Source organism: Eulemur rufifrons, chromosome 6 (genome assembly GCF_041146395.1).
Source record: "Eulemur rufifrons isolate Redbay chromosome 6, OSU_ERuf_1, whole genome shotgun sequence".
Taxonomy (NCBI): Eukaryota; Metazoa; Chordata; class Mammalia; order Primates; family Lemuridae; genus Eulemur; species Eulemur rufifrons.
Window position 1 is genome coordinate 71,181,604 of NC_090988.1, and position 25,061 is coordinate 71,206,664.

The window sequence follows — 25,061 nt, forward strand, 5'->3', positions numbered from 1 at the left end:
ACAAAGTGGTGGGATTACAAGCATGAGCCATCATGCCTGGCTAGACTCTAAGATTCTTGAGGATATGGTTTATGTTTTATTCATCTGTGAGTCTAACATAATGTTTGGCATATAGATGCACAGTACATGTGTTGTTGGATGAATAAAATGACTGACTGAACAAATGAATGAATGAATATCCCAGTATAGATATTTACTTTTAGATCCAGAATGCTGTTATCTGGGTGAGTTTTAGAGTTTTAGCAATCCTTTATTTTTATTCTTGAAGACATTTATTCTCAGTAAGTTTGAAATTCCTCCCTCTGCTGGTTTTGCTCAGTCCAGAAGTCTTTGATGTGAAAAATCATGAGGATCAAAGCTGACTTTTTAAGTAATGGAGAAGACAGAGGATTGGAGAATTTTAGGGTTGTACAGGGAAAGAACAAGTATCTGAGGACATTAAAAGTACTGACAAGAGATTGGCCAAAGTAATAGACTATGCAGGTTTAAACTAGTTAGTATAAAGTGAATCCTGGAGGAGGCCGATCATTTAATTAATTGTAGATGTTATTATATAGTCACTTGATGTGATATTTGAGTTCAGAACATTATCAAAAGATAAAAATGAGCACATTAATATCCAAATGTTTCATTCAGTTTGGAGATTATTTTTCAAGGCCTGTTTATACCATTTGCCATAGGTCCAATAAAATCGGGATCAGACGAGTGATAACTAGTGGTTTTATGAATTTGCTCACCACTGAGAATTAAGAAAGAGAATGATTGCAGGGCCTTTCATGCAATAGGCTCTCTCAGGAGATATTTTTGGCCTGAAATGAGGTGTTGTTACAGTAATTAAGGGTTGTCTTTCAATTATCGAAGGAACCATAAAGATGAAATCATTGTTTTGTTTTGTTTTGGTTTTTCTTTTGCATCTTTTCCCCAGTAACTGTCCCTTTTGCCCAGTAAAATAGTTGGTGAGTGAAATGGGAATATAAGAACCTTTGTTTCTTCTCAGAGCTCCTAATTAGCCATCTTACCAAAGCACTGTTTAACAACCAAGGTAAAACTGGAGTTTCTGTAAAACTGCAGGAGAGAATCACAATTGCAGTACAATGCACAATAGAGACCACTATTAGAAAATGTGTTATTTTATCAACCAATAGGTAACTCATAAAGGAGGTAAAAGTCATGGAGTAGAGCAATTTAATTATTTTATTAACTTTTAATAATTATATTACCAATTACAGATATTTTATGGTAATTGAGTCCTATTTATAGATGTTATTTTAAAATTTGATATGTTTGATGAGATATGTCAGGGACAAGAAAGGATATCACTCCCTGTGGGTGTTTATGTGTGTGTGTGTTGGTGGTGAGAAAGACAGGTGTGATTTAAAGATAGACATGGTATACACTCAAGGAATTTACTTTCTATTAGGGAGACATACAATATATGTGGTAATACATAGCTTGTGAGGTCAAGTTTATGAAATGATTGGAAAAAAATTGATTGCAAGCAGTCACAAGTCTTAAATAAGAGAAAGGCAGTATTTTGTTTGGCTGAATTTAAAATAGAAGTTAAAAGATATATAATAGTAGTACTAACTGAGAAGTTTTCACACTTTTTAAATTACTTTAAGTATGTCTCAGCTTCCTAAAACAAAAGGAATACCAATTGGAAATAAAAATATCTGCTTTGTAATATACACAATGGCTGTACACACTGCAATGCCCAACATGCTTATATATGAGCCTATTACAATAATTTTAAGTGAGTTTTAATAAATTAATTTGACCATTCTGATTATCCATACATCATTTTATTCTTTACTCTTTTTTATTATCACAAGGTCAAAATCTAAATTATTCTCATTTGATTGTCCTCAATAGATCATAGAAGAAATTCTCCCTCTCGCTCTTATTATATAACTCTTTTTGTGGGTGTCCGAAGAAGCCAGTATCTAAGGAGTTGGGCTGAAGTTCTTTAGGAAAATTATTTAAAATGGTATGAGGTTTGTCAAACTATCTATAAATGGAATTAAACTTGTACAAAACTACATTGTGGCTTTACACACTTAAAATTATTTGGACAAGTGTGTAAGTCCTAGGTAGGTGGAAAATGACCATGTAGAAAACATGGAATTAGCCTTTGGGAAAAGCACTCATGTTTGAGATGGCTTTCTATTTATGTGTTAAGGAGCAAATGGCAAAAGTAAGAATTAATTCAGAATTTCTCTTAAATTATAAAAAGGTAAAACATAATCTATTGTCAGGTTTGTCTTCTTTCTGACTTGTTGTAGGCCAGTAGCTGCCAACCTTTTTATAGGAGCAAGAACAAGTCATTATTTCCCAAATCCTAACATTCTCTTCATGTTGGGGTGTGCTTCTGCTGAGAGGTGAGAGAGCATGCATCTGGCCTTATTCTGTACTCTTCTGAGAATCCCCACAGTCCAGAGCAAAGAGGAGCGATGAGGAAAGATCAGGTGACAGCATCTAACTTAGAAATTTGCCTGGACTTCAGAGCCTCTAAGTTATGTAGGTCTGCTTATAAAGGACCCCTCTTCAAAACTGCTTTTTTCCTTTCAAAAGCATAGGAGCCACAAGCTGTTGTTGGCAGTGTAAATAATGATTGCAGTGAAGGCATATGAAACATAAAGATAAAATATGTTAAATTAAAACTCCACAAAGTATTAAAAAAATTAGAACAAATTCTGGATTAAAAAAGGGAGGCTCACGTGCACGGGCGCACACACACATTTTTCATCTACATGAATTCTCAGTACCAGTAGAATGTTTTTCTTGAGTGTAAAAGTAAACCTGACCGAATTTTTCCCCAATGACATCATCTCTTCCACTTACAGGCTCACATCCTGCATTTAACTACACGCAGGCACATCAGCAAGACAGGACTGTAAAAGGAGCGTAACTGAGGAACGGTTTTCATGATATTTGATAGCACTAATTGTGGTCACTCCTTTCAAAGTACTGTGGATATAGAAAACTATGTCAAGAAAAGTCACTCTCACCATATGGAAAATGGAAAATTAATTATTTTAAAATGAACTGTGACTAAATGTGTTTGAGAAATGCAAGTCATTTGAGTAAATCAATAATGAATATACAGGCTATTTCTTAAAGGAGAACATTCATAGATTTTATAATAAGAGCCTTTTTCAGGGAATAAAAATTAGGGGAAAAAGTTGCTTTTTCCTTTAAAAATGTCTGAGAATTGCTAGGTAATTTAAAATGTAAGTACTCACCATATTTATGTGTGTGTGGTCCAAGGTATGTGGTGCTGGTACATTACAGAGTAATGGCATCATGTTTTCTAGATGAGGTAATTGAGTTTATGGTATATAGAGCTCTTCAACTGTATCTTAAGCTTTTAGGGACTGACTACATGAATGCCTTCTATTGTTTCACTTAGCAGTTTGAAAATGCATTACATATCATGCATGAAGCCTTCTAGTATATTTTGTGTGTTTATATTACTTTGCTGGTCATGTCTAATTTCACACCAGCAAAGGCTGCTTGTCTAATGGATTCCTTGCTAGCATTGCTGTGCCATGTAAAAACTATAGTAATTTTTATATCTTGAAGCCAAACAAAAATCAAAATAGCCCAGTAAACAATTGTTTAAAAAGAATTAAAACTTTGAAGTGAAAAGGAAGAAAAGAACCTTAAAATAGGGGTGAATCAACTCAATAAATTCAGGAAGCCTTTTGAAAGTCTTTTTTGTACTAGGGGTTATGAAAGATGTGAGAAAAATAAGTTATAGGCTCTTCCTTCCAGATCAGGAATGCTTAATCGTTTTTACACCATATTTCTTTTGGCAGTTGGGTGAAGCCTGTGGATCTCTTCTTATAATGCTGTTTTTAAATACATGAAATAAAACACATAGGATTACAAATACAAAACAAAGGAAATTAATTTTATTGAAATGCAGTTATTACAATATCACAAACAAACATTAAAACAGAAAAATAAAGCAATATGCTTGCTTTTTAAAAAATTAATCTGGCATTGGTTGTAGTAAAGCCTGAAGTTTTAAAGTAGAAGAGAGAGTAAACCCAGTATTTCTAGATATCTGTAACATTTGTAATATAAAATAAAAACTTGTTGAGAAAGCTCCTACAGTTTTTTTTTTTGTCTACACTCATAATTGAAGGAATGTTAAACTCAATTAGAATCTAATTAACATAAAGATAATTTTTTGCTTATCTCAAATTCATAGTCCTCCCAGAATAAGATGATCACAACCTAGTGAGGGATATTGTTGTAAACATACAAAATTCAGAATAAACATATTATTACAGAATAAAGTACAGTGAGAAGGGTAAGGCAAAAGAGATTAATGTTTATCTAATGTGTACATAAATGTATGTCATATGCATTACAAATTATAAATGAGGAATCAAACCATATGTTTTTCCATGTTGTCATATTTGCTATATTTTAAATTGTGTAAAAATTAAAAAGTAGATATCTAATCTTTTTTTCTCAGACTTAGTGAATACCATGTGATATGAAAATAAAGCAAACATCTACTAAGTACTTTGTGCCAGTCAGAGTAAGCTTTGTACATGGATTAAATCATCAAATATTTTAAAATTTAAGTCAGATTATGCCACTGTTCAGCTCAAAAATTTCCAATGGCACCTTGACTTGCTTGAAGAAAAAGCCTACATCTTTTTTTTTTTTTTTTTGAGACAGAGTCTCACTCTGTTGCCCAGGCTAGAGTGAGTGCCGTGGTGTCAGCCTAGCTCACAGCAACCTCAAACTCCTGAGCTCAAGCGATCCTCCTCTCTCAGCCTCCCGAGTAGCTGGGACTACAGGCATGCGCCACCATGCCCGGCTAATTTTTTCTATATATATTTTTAGCTGTCCATATAATTTCTTTCTATTTTTACTAGAGGTGGGGTCTCGCTCTTGCTCAGGCTGGTCTCGAACTCCTGAGCTCAAACGATCCGCCCAACTCGGCCTCCCAGAGTGCTAGGATTACAGGCATGAGCCACCGCTCCCAGCCTAAAGCCTACATCTTTATGACAGCCAACAAGGCCCTGTGTGTTCTGTGCGTTCTGTTTCCTGGGTACCTATCGGATCTCATTTCCTATGACTTTTCCCTGACCCCACTTAGCTGCAGCCACACTGGCCTCTTTGCTGTTCTTTGAACCCAACAGGGACCCCTGCACCCTGCCCAGGGCCTTCACAATTGTTCTTATAGCTTCCTAGAGTATTCTTTCCTCAAATACGTTATGACTTGCTTCTCAGTCTCAGGTATCTGCTCAAATGCCATCTTTTGGCTGAGGCCTTCCCTGACCAACCTACAAAGCATAAAGGATGATTTCTAGACTTCTCAGTGGGTAAACATTTATTGAGTACTAACAGTTTACAAGATGCTGATAAATAGAAGCAAGAGTAAAACATTACTGTCTCCTCTCAAAGAGCTTACAGTCTAAGTAAATAAAATATGAACATATAAAAATACAGATATCAATGGGAAGTGTTAAATCATATATACTAGTGGTTCTCAACTTTTATTTCAGCATAGCATACATTGATAACATTCAATCTAACGAATATGTATTGAACACGTAAAATATACAGGGCAAGGTGCTGGATGCTCACATGTTCCCTGCCCTTGCAGAATAACACCAAGCTAATAATTAAGAATTGAGCAGACAGTGAATTTCAACTTTTATGTACAAATATGGGAAAGTCCAGGTACAAAAGTAGCTTTAACAGGAGGACCTAAACTAGCCATGCAGATAGGATATCTTTATTCTGAAGTGGATAGGAATTAGCCAGGCAGAGAGATAATACAGTGTTCCAAATACAGGAAATAGTGTGTGTGAAAGCCCTTAGATGTGAAGATGCACGATGACTTTGATGAACTAAGGAAGGTCGGGCAACTAGTAATTGGAAAATCCCGGATTCAAACTCAGGCAGTCTAGTTCCAAATGTTGTGTACATAAGCACTCCATTCTGCTGTCTTTATCCTAAAGGCACTGGGAAGTCATTGAAGATTTTTAAGTAGGGGAAGTTCAATCAAATTTGCCTTTTGAAAATACCACTTTGATTAGAGTGTGGAGATCAGAAGTGAATGCACAGCATGGTAATGAAAAAAAATCAGAAGAAGCAAAAAACCAAATTGTAATTAAATCACCATACAAATATAAAGCATCGTCTTAAATTTTTATTTTTCCTATATTTATCTGGCTGGGTTTGTTACAGTAATTACAAGTGTGATGATATAACCAATATTCAACTCTCCTTAAGGCATTCTGTGTAAGTGAAATTGAAAGTAGGCATGTATTTGAAAAATTAAAATTAATGAAGAGAAGCTGTGATCTAGGATTAGTATTAGGTACTTTCAAGAATATCATATTTAATTCTCAAAACATGTTACAAATGTTGGACCTGCAGTTCCAAAAGGTGAAACAGATTAAATAACTGTTCTTGGTCACCGTCAATCAATAGATAGACACTCACAATATACCCTAAAATAATCTGAAGTACAGTAAAGTTAGAAAAGGAGGGAAGAAAGGAAGGAAGGAAGGAGGAGAAGAGAGGAAGGAAGGAAGGAAGAAAAAAGGTCTTCTTGTAAAAAACTCTTTAGGAATCTGTGAGCCACTAAAATAAATTGGTTTCATGGAATCCATCTATAAAGCAATCTTTGAACTTCTGAAAATGCTTTTCTTTTCCTTTGGTGGGCAATTTACAGATGGATATCCAAAAGTAGTTTTGACTAAAATATTAGAATCATAGACCCTGAACTCAAAATTTGCTGTCAATAATGATAAACGATTACATCTTAGTACATGCAAAATATTTGTTAGAAATGAAAAATTCAACATACATTTTAAAAGAATTTTCTTGCTAACTCTTTAAGTTAATTTCTTGATTGTGGACACACACACACAAAAAAACTGATGTACACTCTCTAAGACATTTTTAAAACTATTGCCAATTTGGTTGATCTACTAATTAATTAATAATTTCTAATAATTTTGTGGAGAATCTGAGGGAATGTCATACCTGCTATCTAAAACTCCTTTATCTGAAAAATCTTTCATATTCCATTTCATATTTCACTCTTCTAGTCTTGCTGCTCTTGCTGTGATTTAGAGGGTTTCCAAGATGGTGGCAGGAGGAATAAAAATCACTATTGTTACTTCTGTAGGATTATCTTTAAAGTTTTTACTTTTTCCTTCAATCTATCCTTGACAGCAATGACATAATTATTTTTCCAAAGAACACAATATGACTGAGATACTTCTTATGTTAAAATGTTATAATCTTTTGTTCACTCTTATAAATGCTGAGATTGTAAATCGGCAATCACATGCCTCTGCTTGTATATCCAATTGTTCAAAATCGGAATTTTCCCATTAAACTGTCTAGATTTTCTGATTCCTCTGAAAACATGGGAAACTCCAACAATATTGGGATTTTATTTCTTTATGGCACCTATGAGTTAGAACTAAATAAATATGGCTGCCCCTCCTGAACATGGCATGAGCTCTTCAGTGTTCCACAGTTGCCACCACTCCTTGTAGTCCCCTGGAGCTAGCCACATCACTCTTTTATTTAATCTGCCTCTCCTCTTCTGGGCCTTTGAGTTTATACATCCTGGTTGTGATTATAATGTTAGCAGTCCTTGTCAGGCATAAAAAAATCCCTTGTGATCCTGCCCCAGGCCCCAATCCACTCTTGTAGTCGCATCTTCTCCATACATTCTATACTCGTTCATAACACCCATGCTTCCTCAAGCCTCTTCCAGTTTCACTTTCTGAGATGCACTGCTCTTCGTGTTAGTCTGGTGAGCACTTGAGATCCTTCAGTTATGTAAATGGCTGCTCCTTTGAAAGGCTTTCCCATACTGCTGCCCAATCAACCCCTCTGCAGAGTTAAACAAAGACCCTTGAAGTTCCCAACGAGCTAAATTTAAACCAAACCTACTTAAACTTCTATTGTAATTCTTACCATATGATGTGATTTTTAAGTCTGGTCTGTTTTTTAACAAGACACAGAGTTTCCTGAAAAAAACCTTGACCTTCCCGTTTTAGTCTTTCAGTCCAGATGCCTACTGTACAAAACTGTAGTTTAATCATGATTGGGTAAATTGAATCAGTTTAAATTTTTATTTAAAATTTTTAGGTAGCCTCATCAATTAACTGAATTTTAAAGTGTAGAACTGAACTTTTGGAGATTTTAAAAAGCTAATCTCAGTCTATTCATATGTAAACAATTAGTTGGGAGAAGAGAAGCTTTTCATAGTAGCATTGCATTTAGATAATGATTCCCGTGTGTGTGTGTGTGTGTGTGTGTGTGTGTGTGTATTATATATACAAATTAGGTATAATATATATAAAAATGGAAGGAATGTATTTGTTGTTAAACTTTCTGTATTTCTCCTTTGTGAAGCATTTGATACTTAAACTATCCATGATTAGTAATTTTTGTAGACTTTATTTTTTAGCTCTATTAAGGTACAATTGACAAAAATATATATTTATGGTACCCAATGTGATGTTTTGATATATATAAACATTGTGAAATGGTTATATCAAGGTAATTAAAATATCCATCACCTTACATACTTATTTTTTTTGTGGTGAGAACACTTAACATCTTCTATCCTAGCAATTTTCAAAAATATAATACATGTTTATCAACTATAGTCATCATGCTGTACAATAATCTCCAGAATTTATTCATCCTGTGTAATTGAAACTTTGTTCCCTTGACCAACATCTCTCTGTTCCCCAACCCCCTTCTGCCAGTCTCTGGCAATCACCATTCTACTTTCTGCTTTTATGAATTGGACTTTTCTTAGATTTCATATATTAGAGAAGTTTTAGATTCCCAGCAAAGTTGAGTGGAAAGTACACCAGAATGGTACATTTATTAACAGTTGATGAACCTACATTAACTCATCATTATCACCCAAAGTCCATAGATTGCATTAGGGTTCACTCTTAGTGCTAAACATTCTATGGGTTTTGACAAATGTATAATAACATGTACCTATCAATATAGTATCATACAGAATAATTCCACTGACCTAAAATTTTTTGTACTCAGCCTTTTTATTCTTTGCTCCCTGCTAACCTCTGATCTTTTTATTGTCTTCATAGCTATGTCTTTTCCAGATTGTCATACAGTTGGAATCATATAGAATGTAGTCTTTTTTTTAATTGGCTTCTTTTGCTTCGTAATATGCATTTAAGGTTCCTCCATGTCTTGTCATGGCTTGTTGTTCATTTCTTTTTTAGCACTGAATAATATTTCACTGTCTAGTTGTACAACTGTTTATTATTCAGCTAATGAAGTCTTTCTTGGTTGCTTCCAACTTTTGAAAAATATGCATAAAGCTGCTATAAATATCCATGGGCAGGTTTTTGAGTAGACATAAGTTTTCAACTCATTTACATAGTAACTTTTCTTGTCCATCACACCTTTTATGCCTGAAGTTTGAGGACTAGATTTGACCTTCATTCCAAACATCATTTTACATTATGCCAGAGATGATTTCACATAATTAAAAATGCCTCATATATTTGCTAACTTTTTATTTAAATGTTTATTCTCATGATTGTAGAGGAAGAAAGGTACACCAAAACTCTGCTGTGAGAAACCTTATATATAAATATATTTTTAGGTCTTATTGTAGAGTTCCCAAGAGAGAGTTAGGGTAACAGAAAGGTTTTTTTCTTTCTTTAAAAAATTTTTGTAATTTTGGTCTTAAAGACTATATTTTCATCATTTCTAAAGTCATTTGGTAGTTATGTTTAGATACCTTAATACTGTGAATGTTCAATGCAATAATTTTACTGAAAGAGATTATTTTTCAATAAAATATATAGTGAAAGTAAAGGTAGCAAGGGAATACAAGTGGAAACATTAATTCTATCATGGAAAGAGTGACTTTATTGCCTGCATATTTGAACAGTACATTCATATACCCTTTGGAAAAGGAAAAATATTGGTTCTTGGCAAGTGCCACGTCTTCTTTTATGTATCTCTTCTGTTTTATATCTGAAATGTCTACTTGATATAATCAAGGGGAATAATGTGACTCAAACTTTTGTGAAGAATGAATTTAAACTACTAGTATTAAATTTGCAGTCTACAGCATACAGGGAACTAAAGATGCCACTCTCTCAGTCTTTTTTTCTACTCTGTCTTGCATAGATAAAATAGAATACATAATTCTTTATTTTAATGCTGCCTGGCCAAAAATTTGGGAAATAAATCAAATGCTGAAGTATATTAAATTCAAGGCATTGGTGAGCTATCATGGAATAGCTACAAGTGTATGGGCATGAGAGGCTGAATGATTTGATTTGAACTGTGTATAAGCTCAGTTTCTTCATCTGGAAAATGATGATACTCTTACCTACCTAATTTATGGTGGTGTTTTTTGAGACTTAAATAGGAAAATCCATATGAAACTAACTGTTCTGTGCTTGGAGTGTGGTAGGCACTCACAATATTAGTTCCCTCCTTCACTACCCCACCAAGAGTTTCAGAAAACAGCAAGTCATTACCTTTTAGGTGGAAAACACTACATTTAACACTGTGGCAGTAGAATGCTAAATAACATCCTGGTTCTCCATGTGCAGATTATTATAATATTATAAACAGAATTAGTTACTGCTGCCCTTTTGAAGCTGTGCCACCCATGACACCATAATTAGGACACACTTATGTTGAACACTGAAGCATATAAAAACCTTTGAAAATAACAGTTGTATGTCTCATACCAGGGGAACTACTGGATTTGAAGGGAGTTGAGAAACATGAAGAGGTTGAGAAGGAAGCTAGTCAAGTAATCAAATATTAGTCTATAAAACCCCTAATAATGGCTTTACTTTCCCCTCTATGAATGTGTGTCTAATATGATAGCTACTGGCCACATGTGGCTATTTGAATTTAAGTTGATAAATAAAATAAGTTCTCCAGGCACAACACAGTTCAAATGCTCAATAGCCTCTAGTGGTTTCCACATTGGTTAGTAAGAGATAGAGAACGTTTCCATTATTACAGAAAATTCTATTAGAAAACTCTTCTAAAAGTAAGGTTCAAATTTAGGGTGAAGATGGGAAGAAGTAAATTGTTTGCCATTCCTTTACTGAATTCTTGTACCCATAATGGAGAGAATGCAATGTTGACAAGAAAATATGAAAGAAGGAAATCATAGGTAATTCATTAGGTTTTTACTTAAATTGATGACCTTTATTGACTCCTTACTAATAAATTTCATTTATGTGATTTAATTTACACTCACATACACATGGCCAACAGGGTGTGCATTGCTTTCTATGTTCATTGTATAGAAAAGGAGACTGTGATGTAGACTTTAAATACATTTCCCAAGACATCATAGCACAAAGATGATATAACTGAGTTTGAACTCAGGTAATTGGACTTTATGGCCCTCGCTGGTGATTAACCTGAGAGGCAGTGGATTGAATTCAAAGCCTTTGGAAGAAAATTTGAATTCTTTCTTTTTATTGCAACCAATCTTGGTTGTTGCCTGAAGGGAATGGGGGCACACTTTTAGAATGCATGACTCTTCTCTTGTAGGTTAATCAACCAATCTGTAAGTATTTTAGTGACTATAAGTACATATCTTGGATTAATCCCACTGAGAGATACAAAGATAACATGAGAGTCTTGATATTAGAAAATTTAATATGTACCTATCGATTGCTTGCACATAATCCCAATGGCTTATTGGTAGTAATTTCTCATTTTGCTAACACAGAATGTTGAATCCCACACCACAAAGGCTGGTGTACAATAGCAAGACTTTTGCTAGTGAGTGAGCAAGCCTAAATTTCTGCTCAATTTTAGTTCAGCTTAACTGTTCTCTACTCATAATTTCATATTCAGTAATTTTAAAAACAGATGTGAAGGTATTACTTAAATTTATCAGTTAAGCTTTTTGGAATTTATGGGAAGCATTTTATGTATAGCTATGCTATAAGTTTACTGGATTTTGAAGGCCCTGGAAACATGTCCCTTGTGTATATTAGAACATAAATACAGAGTATTTGGTCCTGCCTTCAAGTTGATTTTGATCCAATTTGAGGGGTCAAGTCTAACCATTTATTCCTTCACCTAGCAATCAGTTTTTGAGGGCATAATATGTAATAGCATTTTTGGAAAAACTTTCATGATTAAACAATTAAAGATTGTATATAATTTAAATGCTGTAGGAATTGAGAGTTGAACAGTAAAGGGAAAACTAATATGTGAAACCTATCAGGTGAGCTATATGTGGAGGTTCTCTTTTGAATTCCTGGTGAGTAGAGATTAGTTATATATGATGGACTTTATAGGTACTTTGTGTGAGGGTTCACAAATCATTTGGAATAATAGGATGACTTAAAAAAAAATCTACCAAATAAAATGTTTTGTCTGGATGAAGACTGGAATCTTCCATTCACACTGTTTACTATTTCCCAGTCTTCAGCTGGTGGCATTCAATCTAACATCTCCAAAGCAGAAGCAAATACCCAATAAATTACCTAAATACCAAGTAGTTATTAATAGGTCATTGTTACTGCTGAATTTCTCTGCGTTGGGAATTCCAAAGTTATGAAGTATCAATAGCCAGCTTTCATTTTATATGTCTTAACATGATTTTCATGTCTTTCAATATGATTACATTGAATTTTAAGTTAATACTCAGACTGTGGTATATGATATGTAGATGACTTTGTAAAGACCACAAGCTTGTGGGGGCAAAATGCTATTTTCATTTATTTGCTGGATGGTGGTTCTCATAAATTCTTAAAGAGTGGGCTGAATGATTTTTGAGGGGCTTGTGACTTGTGATTATTCTTTCAAATTGCACCCCTTAGTGGATTAAGTGTCAAATCCATCTCTTGCTTCTCCAGTGCCATATGGATATTTTATTCCTTTTTGCCACACAGATAATGTACCTTATGTCCTTTAGCATGCCCTTAGCTGTGTCAAATATTTTATAGTTCCTAGATTATATTTCCTGTATATAAACTCATTCATTGGTTTGAAGTGTTTCACAAGTCCTTCCCCTCCCAACGGATACAGGTGGTAGGTTTAAAATGGTGCAGTGTTTGGGCCTATTTATGTTCTTTTCTTAAAGGTGATCTTAACCCTATTTACATCATAAAGTTTTACAGTCTCCTCTTGGAGATTTTTTTTTTAGCAAGTCCTTTTTATAAAAATTTTGGTTGACATAGTTTACTTATTTTGATTTTTTTATTTGAGGTATTGATAAAATATAAGAGTCACTCACAATCCTACTACTTCTTTTGGAATTACATAAAATAAGAAGTAAATGACACTCTATACATCAATCAATCCTTTTCCTCAAAGGTGATTGCTGTCAATTTGATGCATGTCCTTCTTGAGCTATTCCTAAATTTAGATTCTATAAACATATAAATATTCATATGTATATCACAACATATTTATATGCAATTTAACTTTGTATATAACATAAACAGCATGAAATGAAATGATGGTACAAATATCTGTTTAAAATTTATTTTTCCTAAGAGTATATTGTGAAAATATTTCTGGTTTAACATATACACACTTGTCTTATTATTTTCATATGATTTAATAGAGTTTCATTGTATATTGTAGGTTATTCCATCATCTGAGCATATTTTTATTTCTAATTTTCCTATTCAATGTTACAACAAATATATTTGTACATATATTTTAAGCACGAATGCTATTATATCTGTATAATATATTTTTAGAAGTGAATTTATAGATTTAAAGATATATGCATTTTAATTTTAATAAATACTAATTGATGTTCATGAATATTTTAGAAATAAGACGTACTATGCAATTTCTGATTGTTTTTACAACTCACATAGGAAAGCATTCCTTTGAAAACCATTACTGATGTCTGGATCAAATTAGTTAAGGAGATTTCATTATGTAGGTCACTCTATATATGATTTATCTATATAGTGCCTGAAATATATATATCTGTATAAATATTTGTATATTTATGCAAAAACATTGACTATGTCTACCCTAAAGCAAATTCACTCTACAACCAAGAGAGGATCTTTGAGATTAGACAGACATAGACTTCTTTTTTTTGGCAACATAATCTCACTCTGTCACCTCAGCTGGAGTGCAGTGGTATCATCATAGTTCACAGCAACCTCAAACTCCTGAGCTCAAGCGATCCTTCTGCCTCAACCTCCTGACTACAGACATGTGCCACTATGCCTGGCTAATTTTTCTATTTTTTGTAAAGATGGAGGTCTCCCTCTTGCTCAGGCTGGTCTCGAACTCCTGACCTCAATCAATCCCCCCCACCTCAGCCTCCCCAAGTGCTGGGATTACATATGAGCTACAGTGCCTGGCTCAGACACAGCCTTTGAGTGATGTAGTATCTGAATGTTTTAGTTATGCAGCCACAAAATCCCTGGATGTGAAGAACTCTAGTAAGAGTTTGATGTTAGCAGGACTTTACCAGTCCACTAAGGCCACATTTTTTTTATATTCATTCTTTTAAATGAGCTCAGCAATCAACAACTTTTTGGTTATGTTTGTTGGTTCACAGTCAATAGTGAATATACTCTTTATAAATTTGGATCAAAAAATGCTTCTCCCTTGATCTTTTTGCTCTTTAAGGCAAAGCTCTATGTAGCCCAGATCATCCAAATACTTGGCTTAGTCTTTCACATCACATAGAATCATATTCTATAGCTTCATGGAATGTCACGGAAACAGGTTATATTCTATTAAATAAATTTTCACAATCTGTAATGCTTGGTATTGTGCCAAGGAGATTTCCTGACTTAAATTTTATGAGAGATGGTTAATTGGAAAGTCTGTCCTGGTTCAGACCCTCCCTTAGGTTAAGCACTTTCTTATCCCAGAAGAGAAATGCCCAATGTAAATAATATCTTTCAAGGTCAAATAGCAGAGTTCAGACCAGAATTATGTTTTATTATGTAACATAGCTGTGGTTTAAGGGAAAATATTCTGGAAGAAAGACTTCAGAATGTTATTGCTAGAAGATTTTTAATATCTCCCTTTATTGGTGTTGGTGATTGAGATTTGCAATGTTAAATACTTCTGCTCCCTTTTGACTTTATAATTCTTGTATAATTTTTATGGGGTGTGTGTATGTACACATATAAGAATGCAGGTATATGTGTTATACATATATTATGTTTATATACTATATTTGTGTTTCTCTCATTCCCCTTTCACAAATAAGAAATACATTTATAAATACTCTGTGATAAATACTGATAGAATGCTTAGGTGAAAAAAAAGGCCAAAAGATAATCATAGAAGAGAGAGAAGAGGCAATCCGAGCCAGGAAAGGGACTTTTGTATATTTACTACTAGTTACTAAAAGGCTATGTGCTGTCAGGCACAGATTTTCATAGTCTCTTAAGGCCTGGTAAGTTGTATAGCATTGTATTTCTTTTCTATAGTTCTTCACAAACCTGCTTACTGACATGAGATTATTGCAAAGCATTTTATTGTAAACATAAATATGTTTTTAATGTGTCACTGTGATGACTTTGCCAGATATTCCACCAGAGTGAATTTCTTTATTTTTCAGAGTCTGCCATTGAAGAAGATTCCATGCAAAGCGAGTGCTCCCTCAGGCTCCTTTTTTGCCCGAGACAATACAGCAAATTTCTTATCTTGGTGCCGAGATTTAGGGGTGGATGAAACATGTCTATTTGAATCAGAAGGTTTGGGTATGTATTTCCTTCAGAATTTTAGCTGATAAAATAGTCAAATTATCTTTTCTCTTTGCCCATATAGCCATCAAAAGTTTTTTTGTGTAATGTCATTTCAAAGATGATTAACATAAAAAAATCTGAGTTTGTTGTTGACTTGAAGGTTTACTGTAAACTTTACCCTTTGAAGATAGAAAAATGCATATGCCTTCTTTCTATTGGTCTCCTCGTGGGTAAAAGAATAGAAACAGAAGTAGCACAATTCTTTCAAGCTAAAAATAAGGGCCATTAGTGCAAAATTGGTGGGTATCTGGAAAACACAGAGCTAAATTTTGCCACCAGGTTTTAATCTGGATTAGAAGTGTACCTGTGTGTGTCCTAGCCACAGAGGACACTATTGTCTTTTCAACTCTACAAAAGTATGAAAACACTATCTTCCATTAGTCAGCTCCATCTTTGTTGGAACTGAAGTTTATTAGTTCATTTATTTAACTGTTTTTCTAGTGAGTTAAGAATCAGACAAGCAAGCAAGATATTGAGCTAATTCAAGATGATGAAATAAAAGACAGACACCTTAGTGCCTACGACTACTCAGATTACTGTAGTTTGTTTGTTTACTGATTGAATTTTGGCAAATCCACTTCTAGATCACAGAGCTTTTGTATTTTCTTAGAGGAAAACATACATTGAAGTGTTATGTGCTTCAACACTACTTGATGCCCTAGGATTAAATGTTCAAAACTCCTATCTGGTCTCCACCACAGGACAGCTCTAATGTGGAGAATATTAGAATTATTAAAAATGGAACCAAGTAAAGAAAGGAGACATCTAGGGAGAAAAAGCTTTGGTTCTTTTGCCCAAGGCTTAAGAAAATCAATTTACAAGATCACGTAATATTAACTATTAACATCAAAGGAAGCCAGACATCTTTCAGAAAGAACAACTATACAAATTACCTTCCAACAGTCAACATACCCATTGCCCCAGGCTTCACAAAACAATATTCCTCTGTGGAACCTAGGAAATTGATGGTAACAGCTGAAAACTTACTCATTTATATGCTTAAGAAAATTTGTATTTGTTTGAAGAGGAGTTGATATGATATGGAAACAATGCCACCAAATTTCCAAGAATTCTCTCAGCAAAGAAAAGAATAATGTGAATTTAGACTGAAGAACAGTCTAGACCTGAAAAAAATTCCCAGACTAAATGCACAGTAGTATGCTGTATACAAGAGTGTGCTCCTGGTATAATCGTTAAATAAACGGACTTTGATTGTTCTTACCATTTCCTCACATCAAAGTATGTGTGTATGTAGATGACGCCTATTTTTCAGTTCAGTGGTGATTTTACAAATAGATTTTAACTTTCAAGTTTGTAGTAAACTATGTGAGCTGAGGATTATAGGAAGGGGGTGTGGAGGAATTATTTGCAAAAACAAACCTAGGAAATGTACATTTATATATAGCTATTAATATATAATCAAATCGTAGTCACAAGGAGTACACACTGCGTGTGTTGACACATGATTTAAAATTCTGCAGTTCGCCTGAATTGCCAAAGAACTACTATATGGAAAAACTGCTTTATTGTTAATTTGTTTATTGTATAGCTTTTTATTGAAGAAGCATTTTTTCAGTGACTACTATAGGCCAAGTAGGTTACTGAATGCTATGAGTGTAAATATGATCTTGTCTCAATTTTCTCAAGGTCTGTGAGTTATTTTGTGACTTGAACTAATAAAACTTTCCAATGGACACCAAGAAAATACTAAATTTTCTCTGCTAGAAATAGAACTATAGCTTAAGGTTGTAGTGCACATGTAATGCATATTATTTACTTTGATGGCTTTTAAAAACCCAAATAATAGTAAGTAATATATTTTCAAATAATAAGTAATATATTTTAGCCTAAAACTATAAAGTCTAAAGCAATTCATATAATGACCCTGGTATACAAATACATACTCTATAGCATGTAAAATTATGTCAAGAACTTTGAGATGGCCTACTTCATCCTGTTTGAAAAAAAAAACCTGGGATTATAAAAAGAAAGTCCATGATAATTTGGACATTATATATACAACTATTGAGTATTTTGTTAAAAAAAATCTTTGATTTTTATTATCTTCTGTATTACAGCTTAGCTTTTAACTTGTAATTAAACTTTATTTACGAATTCAAAAAGGTTTAATAAGACCAAGTTTTCAAGGCTATAAAATTTAAAAACCGTTTGTAATCTCAATACCAAACTAAATCAACTGGTGAGGCTTGTTAGTTTGCTGCTCAATGAAAAAATAAATTTGAAATTTCTCCTGCTCAGCATAGGACCTGAGGTGACGTATAATAGGCTCTGGGGATGCAGTGGAAGGGGGCCAATATTATAGCATTGACTTTAGGATTAGTCAGAGAAAGGAAACAGCTGTGCCCATAGATGTTAATGATAATCAGGAGGAAGGGGACAATGAGAAGTTCCATTTCCGCAAGTGGAATCCTTTCTCCTTGGATTTTTCTTATTATTCACTGTGGGTGAGGAAGCAATTGAGCCACTGCTGATGGCCTTGGATTCCGTACTTGCAGAATTGACTTTCTTGCAACAATAACACTGTGTACTCTGCTTGATGTCTTTTCACACTACTTTTGAAAGGGAATTTAGGGCAAGGGTTTATTTTTTCTTTTTCTTTTTTTTTAACCTCAAGATTTCATTTCAATAGCTCACAAGATGAAGAACATCCTTTGTGTCCTGGTGTTTTGAACAGCAAATAAAATGAAAAGATGCCCTGATGAAGGGGAAAAAATGTGTTTGAATGAATGATAAAGTAGATCACTGTACTGAGTGTGTATGAAGAGGCTTCTGTTTTTAGCTATTCAAAGGCCTTTGCCTGCATAAAGCATCCTTATCTTTGTGGCAACTGATATGCTACCCTCTGTTGCAGTGCTTTTTTGTACAATTATTTGTCAGAGGATCTTGATTCACAACTCACTCAATCTGTCCTCTTTCCACAGCAGCTAATGACAAGAAATTTTAGTGGGTAGGGGAAGATGTGCTAGGGATGAACTGGGGAGTATGGAGAGCAATTAATTCCATGTACTTCTCTCATGCTTCTCATTTTTTTTTTTTAATTCTTGGCAGATAAATTCCCATGCCACATACAGGGTATAACCTGTAGTTTATCTTCTATGACATTCTTGAGGGATAATTGTTTTTCTCTGTGAAATATCGGTTCTTAGATCATATGTTCACTATATCCTGAATAGTGTTTCAAAAATGAACCAACAGAAAAATCGACAAAGGTCATGAAGAACCTATTCCTAAATGACTTATAAAAAGGCCAAATAAGATATAAAAATGTTGTATACCTTAGTAATAAGGTAAATGTAAATAAAAACTATGAAAAACTATCAAAATTAAGAAAACTACATATTTAGTGTTGGTATGTATGTAGGAAAACAGGATCTTTTATACATCGGTGAAAAAAATTGAAAATTGATAGCTTTCTTTGAAGAGCAATTTGACATTATATATCTAAAACCTCAGAAGTGTCCATATACTTTGATTAAATTGTTCTGCTTCTAAAAATACTTCAAAAGGAAATTAGTAGAGTTAGGCTTTACAATATACATTGAAATACTTTTTTAAATAAAAATAACAAGAATCTATGATATTTGATAGTAGCTTAAACAAACTTTAGTCATCCACAGATATTAATACCAACCAAAAATAATATTCTTGAAACTTAAATAGCATATGGGAAAATGTGATATACTGTGAACATAAAATCATACATTTATGTCCAGTATATAACAATAAAATTCCATATTTAGAATTTTAAAGAAAAATAAACAGTAATTGAGTTGTGATATCATTTTCTTCAATTATCTGTTAATGCACTTTAGGTAGTAAACAGTTACAACATGTAATCTGAAACATGAACAATTAATTTTTTATATTAAGATGCAATTGGACCAATTTGCATAGAAAATTATGTATTCACATAAAATTTTACACATCATCATATTATAAAGGAGGTTAAACTGATACTTCAAGTGACTATGGAATTGTATAGTGCATAGTAACAGATCACATAGATTTTTGCATGCTCTCTGGAGCATATTGTAACTTAGGGATCTACATGCAGTGCTCACCCTGACCCCTACTGTTCAAACCATGTTTACATATAAGTCAGTGATGGGAGGAAATTTCTTTTTTCATGATTCTGATTTATTAAGATCAATAATTGGTTTTATTCAATTCCTTTAAAATATTTAAGATTGTGCTTTAAGTTAAAAAGATGAGCATAATCATTTTTTGAATTTAAAAGCATGCAATTGATCAGTCTTAAAATAGTCTGCCAATAATTACTTTAAAAGAGATGAGCTTCTTTTAATTGTGGAGTTAAAAAATATTTAGAAGTCTCTACGTGTAAAAGCACTTATGTTTTCAGTTTCACAGAGATGTAAAAGTTATTAGACTGTATTAATCAATAATCATCCTAACAGTAAATTTAATAATTTTTCAAATGTTAATTTAAATAATTTAACCACCTTTTCCAAAATAATTTTGAATGTTTTTATATGGATCATTTTTACTATTTAAATTAAGATCAGAAATCTACAATTTATTTTCAAACTTAAAAAGAGTCATAAAGTTGATGCTTTTACATAACTTTTTTCCAAGATATTTCAAGTAATTAACCATTTTCCTAAAATAGTGATAGTATTATTTATGTCTTTTATTATTTGTAATTTACATTGGCACACTGATTTAGAAAATGTCAAGTTAATTTAATTCTTTCCAGAGCCTTGTTTATTTTGCTCTATATGTATATATTCTGGTGAGATGGGAGATGAAAAATAAAAGGGATGGGGGAAATACTTTAAAAATACACACGTTTTTGCATGATATAATTGTGTCAATATCATTATGTTATTGGATAATTATAGGATTTGGAGGCCACTGACTTTTCTTCACGTATTTCTCTGAGAAAGAATCTACTCAGCAAGAAAAGGGTTTGCTATCTGCTGTGTAGCATGTAAATGTGTGTGATTTGTTTGAATATAATTTTTTTTTAATTTTTACTTTCTGTGTTGGCGTTTCCTGTGTGGTACTGTCTTCTTTTGATGCATCACTCTGATGAGCACAGTTTTACAAAATCCTTTGTTCTATTGAACATCAGTCAGCATTTTGCTTCAGAGGCAAACGTTAGCTCACTATAGTATTGGTTTGATATTGCGCAAAAGTGAAAGCATTGTGTGTGGATTTGCAAGCATTTATGTTTTCTATTTTACACTTTAAAGTCACCTGTTGCATCAGAAAAAGAATCTATGCCTGCCTTAGAGTGTTTGGTGACTCACCCCTTGTTCTTGTTCTTTCTTGTTTTTGTTCTTGTTCTTGTTCTCGTCTATATTGAGGACTGTAAGAGTATTTTTGTGGGGAAAAAAAGCTATATTACTTTTATTAGTGTTAACGCGGGAAAACAATTTCAGGATTCACACTCAGCTCTGAGTTATGTATATTCACTTTATTTCTTTCCCAGGATCATTTTCTTTTAGACTTTTTTTAAAACATCCTTTTGTTCTATGAAGTACTTACTTTATTAGCATCTCAATTCACCTTTATTTATTTTTTTTTTTAACTCAGAAAACCCTTTCTATATCTAGTCATTTGCCCTATGCCAGGGAAAATGTAAGAGAGAACAATATTGAATTTGATTCAGAGAACTAAATGTCTCCCTGGAATAATAGGTTTATCAAGGAGTTGACAGAGTCAGGGTCTAATTAGGAAAACAAACCACTTTCTACTTTTTCTAGAGTCAAATTTGCACTGTACCAATATGCTCAATAAAGGGTAGCTATTCAGTGCACATACACTACCGTATATACTCTCCCAACACCATTACTTATAAATGAGCTGAGACTTCGAGAATTAAATAACTTGTCCAATGTTACACAGCTCCTAAATGGTCCAGCTAAAATTTGAATTCAGCTCCATTCATCTCTAAACATCATGCCCCTGTGTTACAGAAAGTTATGCTTTATTTGAGCTAATTTTAGATGTTTGTAGGATCATTTCAAAAAAAGGAATAATAAAATACAGATATAAACCAACTTAGAAACAACTCTTGCTTCTGATTGCTGTGCTGAATGATAGTGACTTAATCCATTAATTTAACATGACTGTTGGGTGCTGGAGAAAGAAAGTGCACTTCTTCCAGTATATTTCTCAACTTAGGGGAAAAAGCAATTAACTACACTCTCTTCTAAAGAGTTTCCATTACTAGTAATGAGATTATGAATGGACATTCCTTGTCTATATAATTTATATGGATCCCATATTCTATTTTAAATCATTCTGACTAGTGATTCTAAGAAATTTGGGTACTCACACACTCAGCATTAATGAGCCTGTGAGATCCATTCTTGTTCGCTTTTTCCTCCTTCTTCTTAGCCTCAGATCAGTTTCACAGCCCTGAAATTGCTATCTGAAATTGTTATTTACGTTTAAACTCACAAATTTCTGTGTGAGTCTTACTCGGGGTGCCATGACATAGGGAGAACTTTATGACTATCCCTTTTTTGGGAAGCAAGAAAGTTATTTTGTATCTTATAGATTCAGGCAGAAAGAAATGCTCATCATATTCATTAAGGGCTAATAGGATGTACAAGTTATTTTTCTTCCATTCATCATCATCTGTACCACCACCCTTGTTATCCTTCACATTTGTTACACATGCTTCATATGTCAAAGCACATTTAAATATTTTTAGCAAAATAGATATAGGAATCCTAACTAATGCTTGTTATCATAATGTATAATACAGTGCTTATGAAACTTTGATGTATGTACTCATCACCTGGAAATCTTTTTTAAATGCAGTTTCTAATCAGTAGGGCTGGGCCCAATAATTTGCATCTCGAACAAACTCACATGTGACACCAATACTTATTGGTCTGTGGACCGCACTTTAGTTGCAATGAATTAACATTTAGTGTTTACCATGTACCAAGTGCCCTTAACCATATAATTGCATTATAAAGAAGAGCAAGTAGAAGGCATGACACCTGTTTTAGAGATGAGGGAATTAGGCAACCTTGAATAGAACCCAATTATTCTGAGTTCTAGTTTACTGTGTCTTCTACTATACCACTCTCCTTGTTTAGAACCCACTCTCTACTCTGAGAAGGCAGGCAGTTATTCATTTCTGGTATTTTTATAATTAAACAACATTTAGCCAAAAATATAATCTTTTCAAGTTCCTTTCCTAAATAAAAAGCTAAAAAGCAGTCTTCTTCAAAATTGCCATGAATCTTGTAGTCTCTAGCTGTGTAGAAACCAAATAGCCAACACAATTTTTCATGCTTTTATTTCTCTGTCCATCTGTTAAAACTTAATATATTTAGTTAAACTATACATTCATGGTCTAATGCATTTTATCCTTGCAGATTCTATGACATTGAAACTCTACCCCTTGCTTTAGTGGAAGGCTTCATTTTCTATTCCTGTAGCTAGCAGCATTCCATTTGACATTTGATGCCCATGAGATTTTTATAGAATCTAGGTTGTGAGATTGAGTCTCTTGCCACATATTTTTGAATGGAAATCTGTGTTACTTTTCCCAGAGGTGTTCTGCATTATGCTTTTCTTTGAAATGGTTTTGATTATTTAAAAAGAAGCCTTCAATGATAAAACCTTTCACATAATAATCATCATTGACTGGAGAGCTTTTTATTTGTTTTAAAGAGAACTGTTCAGAGGAAAGAAAGCAATAGCAATCTCTTTTTCTACCCTTAACTCAAAGCAAAAAGCCATATTAATGGTACAGTGATATAGTGGTAAAAACGTTTTCCACTATAAATTTCAGTATAAGTAGAAGATTCTTTTGAAAATACAAACAAATATATATGTTTAAAATGAGTAGTACATATGACTCAATACAAGGGCTTCAGTTCAAACACAATATAATAAAATTGACCTTCTAATGATCCTGACAAAAGATATGCAGTTATTTGATCTTCTAAAATATACAATACTTAATAATTAACATAAAGATTAAAAATGGACGCAACTAAATTATTCTTAGAGATGGAGGAAAATTAATGGCAAAATGTTTGGTGATTCAAAAAAATGACATATGTCCTAATGGAATTGTTACTTAAACTTTATACTTAGCACAAAGTTGTAGTAGCTAAAGGATATCTGCTTTATGTCTGTCTATATCTGCTGGTTAAATTGACCTATTTAAAATGAAATTTGATTAATTTTAGAATTAACTAATCACTTCTCAGCCTTTTGGCTAAGATCAAGTGTAATTTTAAAATTAACTATCTCTAATATGATATAATTAATGAAATATTTAAAATACACTCATTATAATAGGAACCCTCTAAATTATAGTTACCAATAGCAGTTTTTTTTCATTCCAAGTTTCTTCTATCACTTAGTGTAGTAACTGACACATTATAGATGCACAACAAATGCTTAGGGGGGGAAAAAGCAAATTACTGTTAATTGACTAAATGCAGATAATCTTTAAAGAAATTAAAAAAATAAATAAAACTATAATTGGGAAGGTATATTCATATTTGCAAATTACTGTGCTAAGCATAACAATAAACATTATTTTGTTTAATCCTCACAAAAATATTGTGTGGTAGGCATTATTGTTTTCCTTCAGAAGACTGAGATTTTATAGAATAATCTCCCAAAATAACACAACTAGCAAATGAGCTCACACTTACACCCAGATCTTTGTGGCTTGAATCACACAACCACTATACTCTTTCCATCTATTAACTTTAGTATAGAACTTGCTTTAGTGCAAAAGTAAAAGTTATCACTTTGGTATAAAATAGATACTATTAAAAAACTTTAAATTTAATTTTACAGCAATAGGGTAACAGTGTTTGCTATTGCACTTAAATAAACATGTGCATAATTTAAATTCCTCCCTCTTCTAAAGATGCTAGGTAAAATTTTAGTCATTATTCAGTTTGTTCATTGTTCACAACCACTATCACCACCTCATAATTGTCATCATCCTGCATACTATGAGGTATAATAGTTGCTGAGGAATCACTTTGTTCTAGGTATCGTGCTAAGTTATGCACCTCTACAGATTTATTCATTGTTTACTGGTCATCAAGCACTGATTTTTTTTTTTTTTTTTTTTTTTGGCCATTAGGGGCCAGGCATGATCTGTCTGATGTTTGAAAAGCTATTAACATGTGAGCCAAAATTATCAGTGTGTTTTAACGCAATTTTATTGCTTCATAAAAAGGCAAACTTTCCAAGAAAACTTTAAAGGAAAACCTTATTTTTCTGTTAGCATTTTCCTAAAAAATGATGCTGGGG

The 25,061-nt window shown here is 33.1% G+C and overlaps 1 protein-coding gene across 10 annotated transcripts in view; it reads left to right on the plus strand.

Moving 5' to 3' along the window:
• Positions 1-25,061, plus strand: part of GAS2 (growth arrest specific 2) — a 124,411-nt gene that overhangs the window by 28,288 nt on the left and 71,062 nt on the right. For all 10 annotated transcript variants that reach the window (XM_069469716.1, XM_069469715.1, XM_069469714.1 and 7 more), the window contains exon 4: positions 15,587-15,728. In XM_069469716.1, coding sequence (XP_069325817.1) covers positions 15,587-15,728 — 142 coding nt within the window. The remainder of the gene's footprint in view (positions 1-15,586; positions 15,729-25,061) is intronic.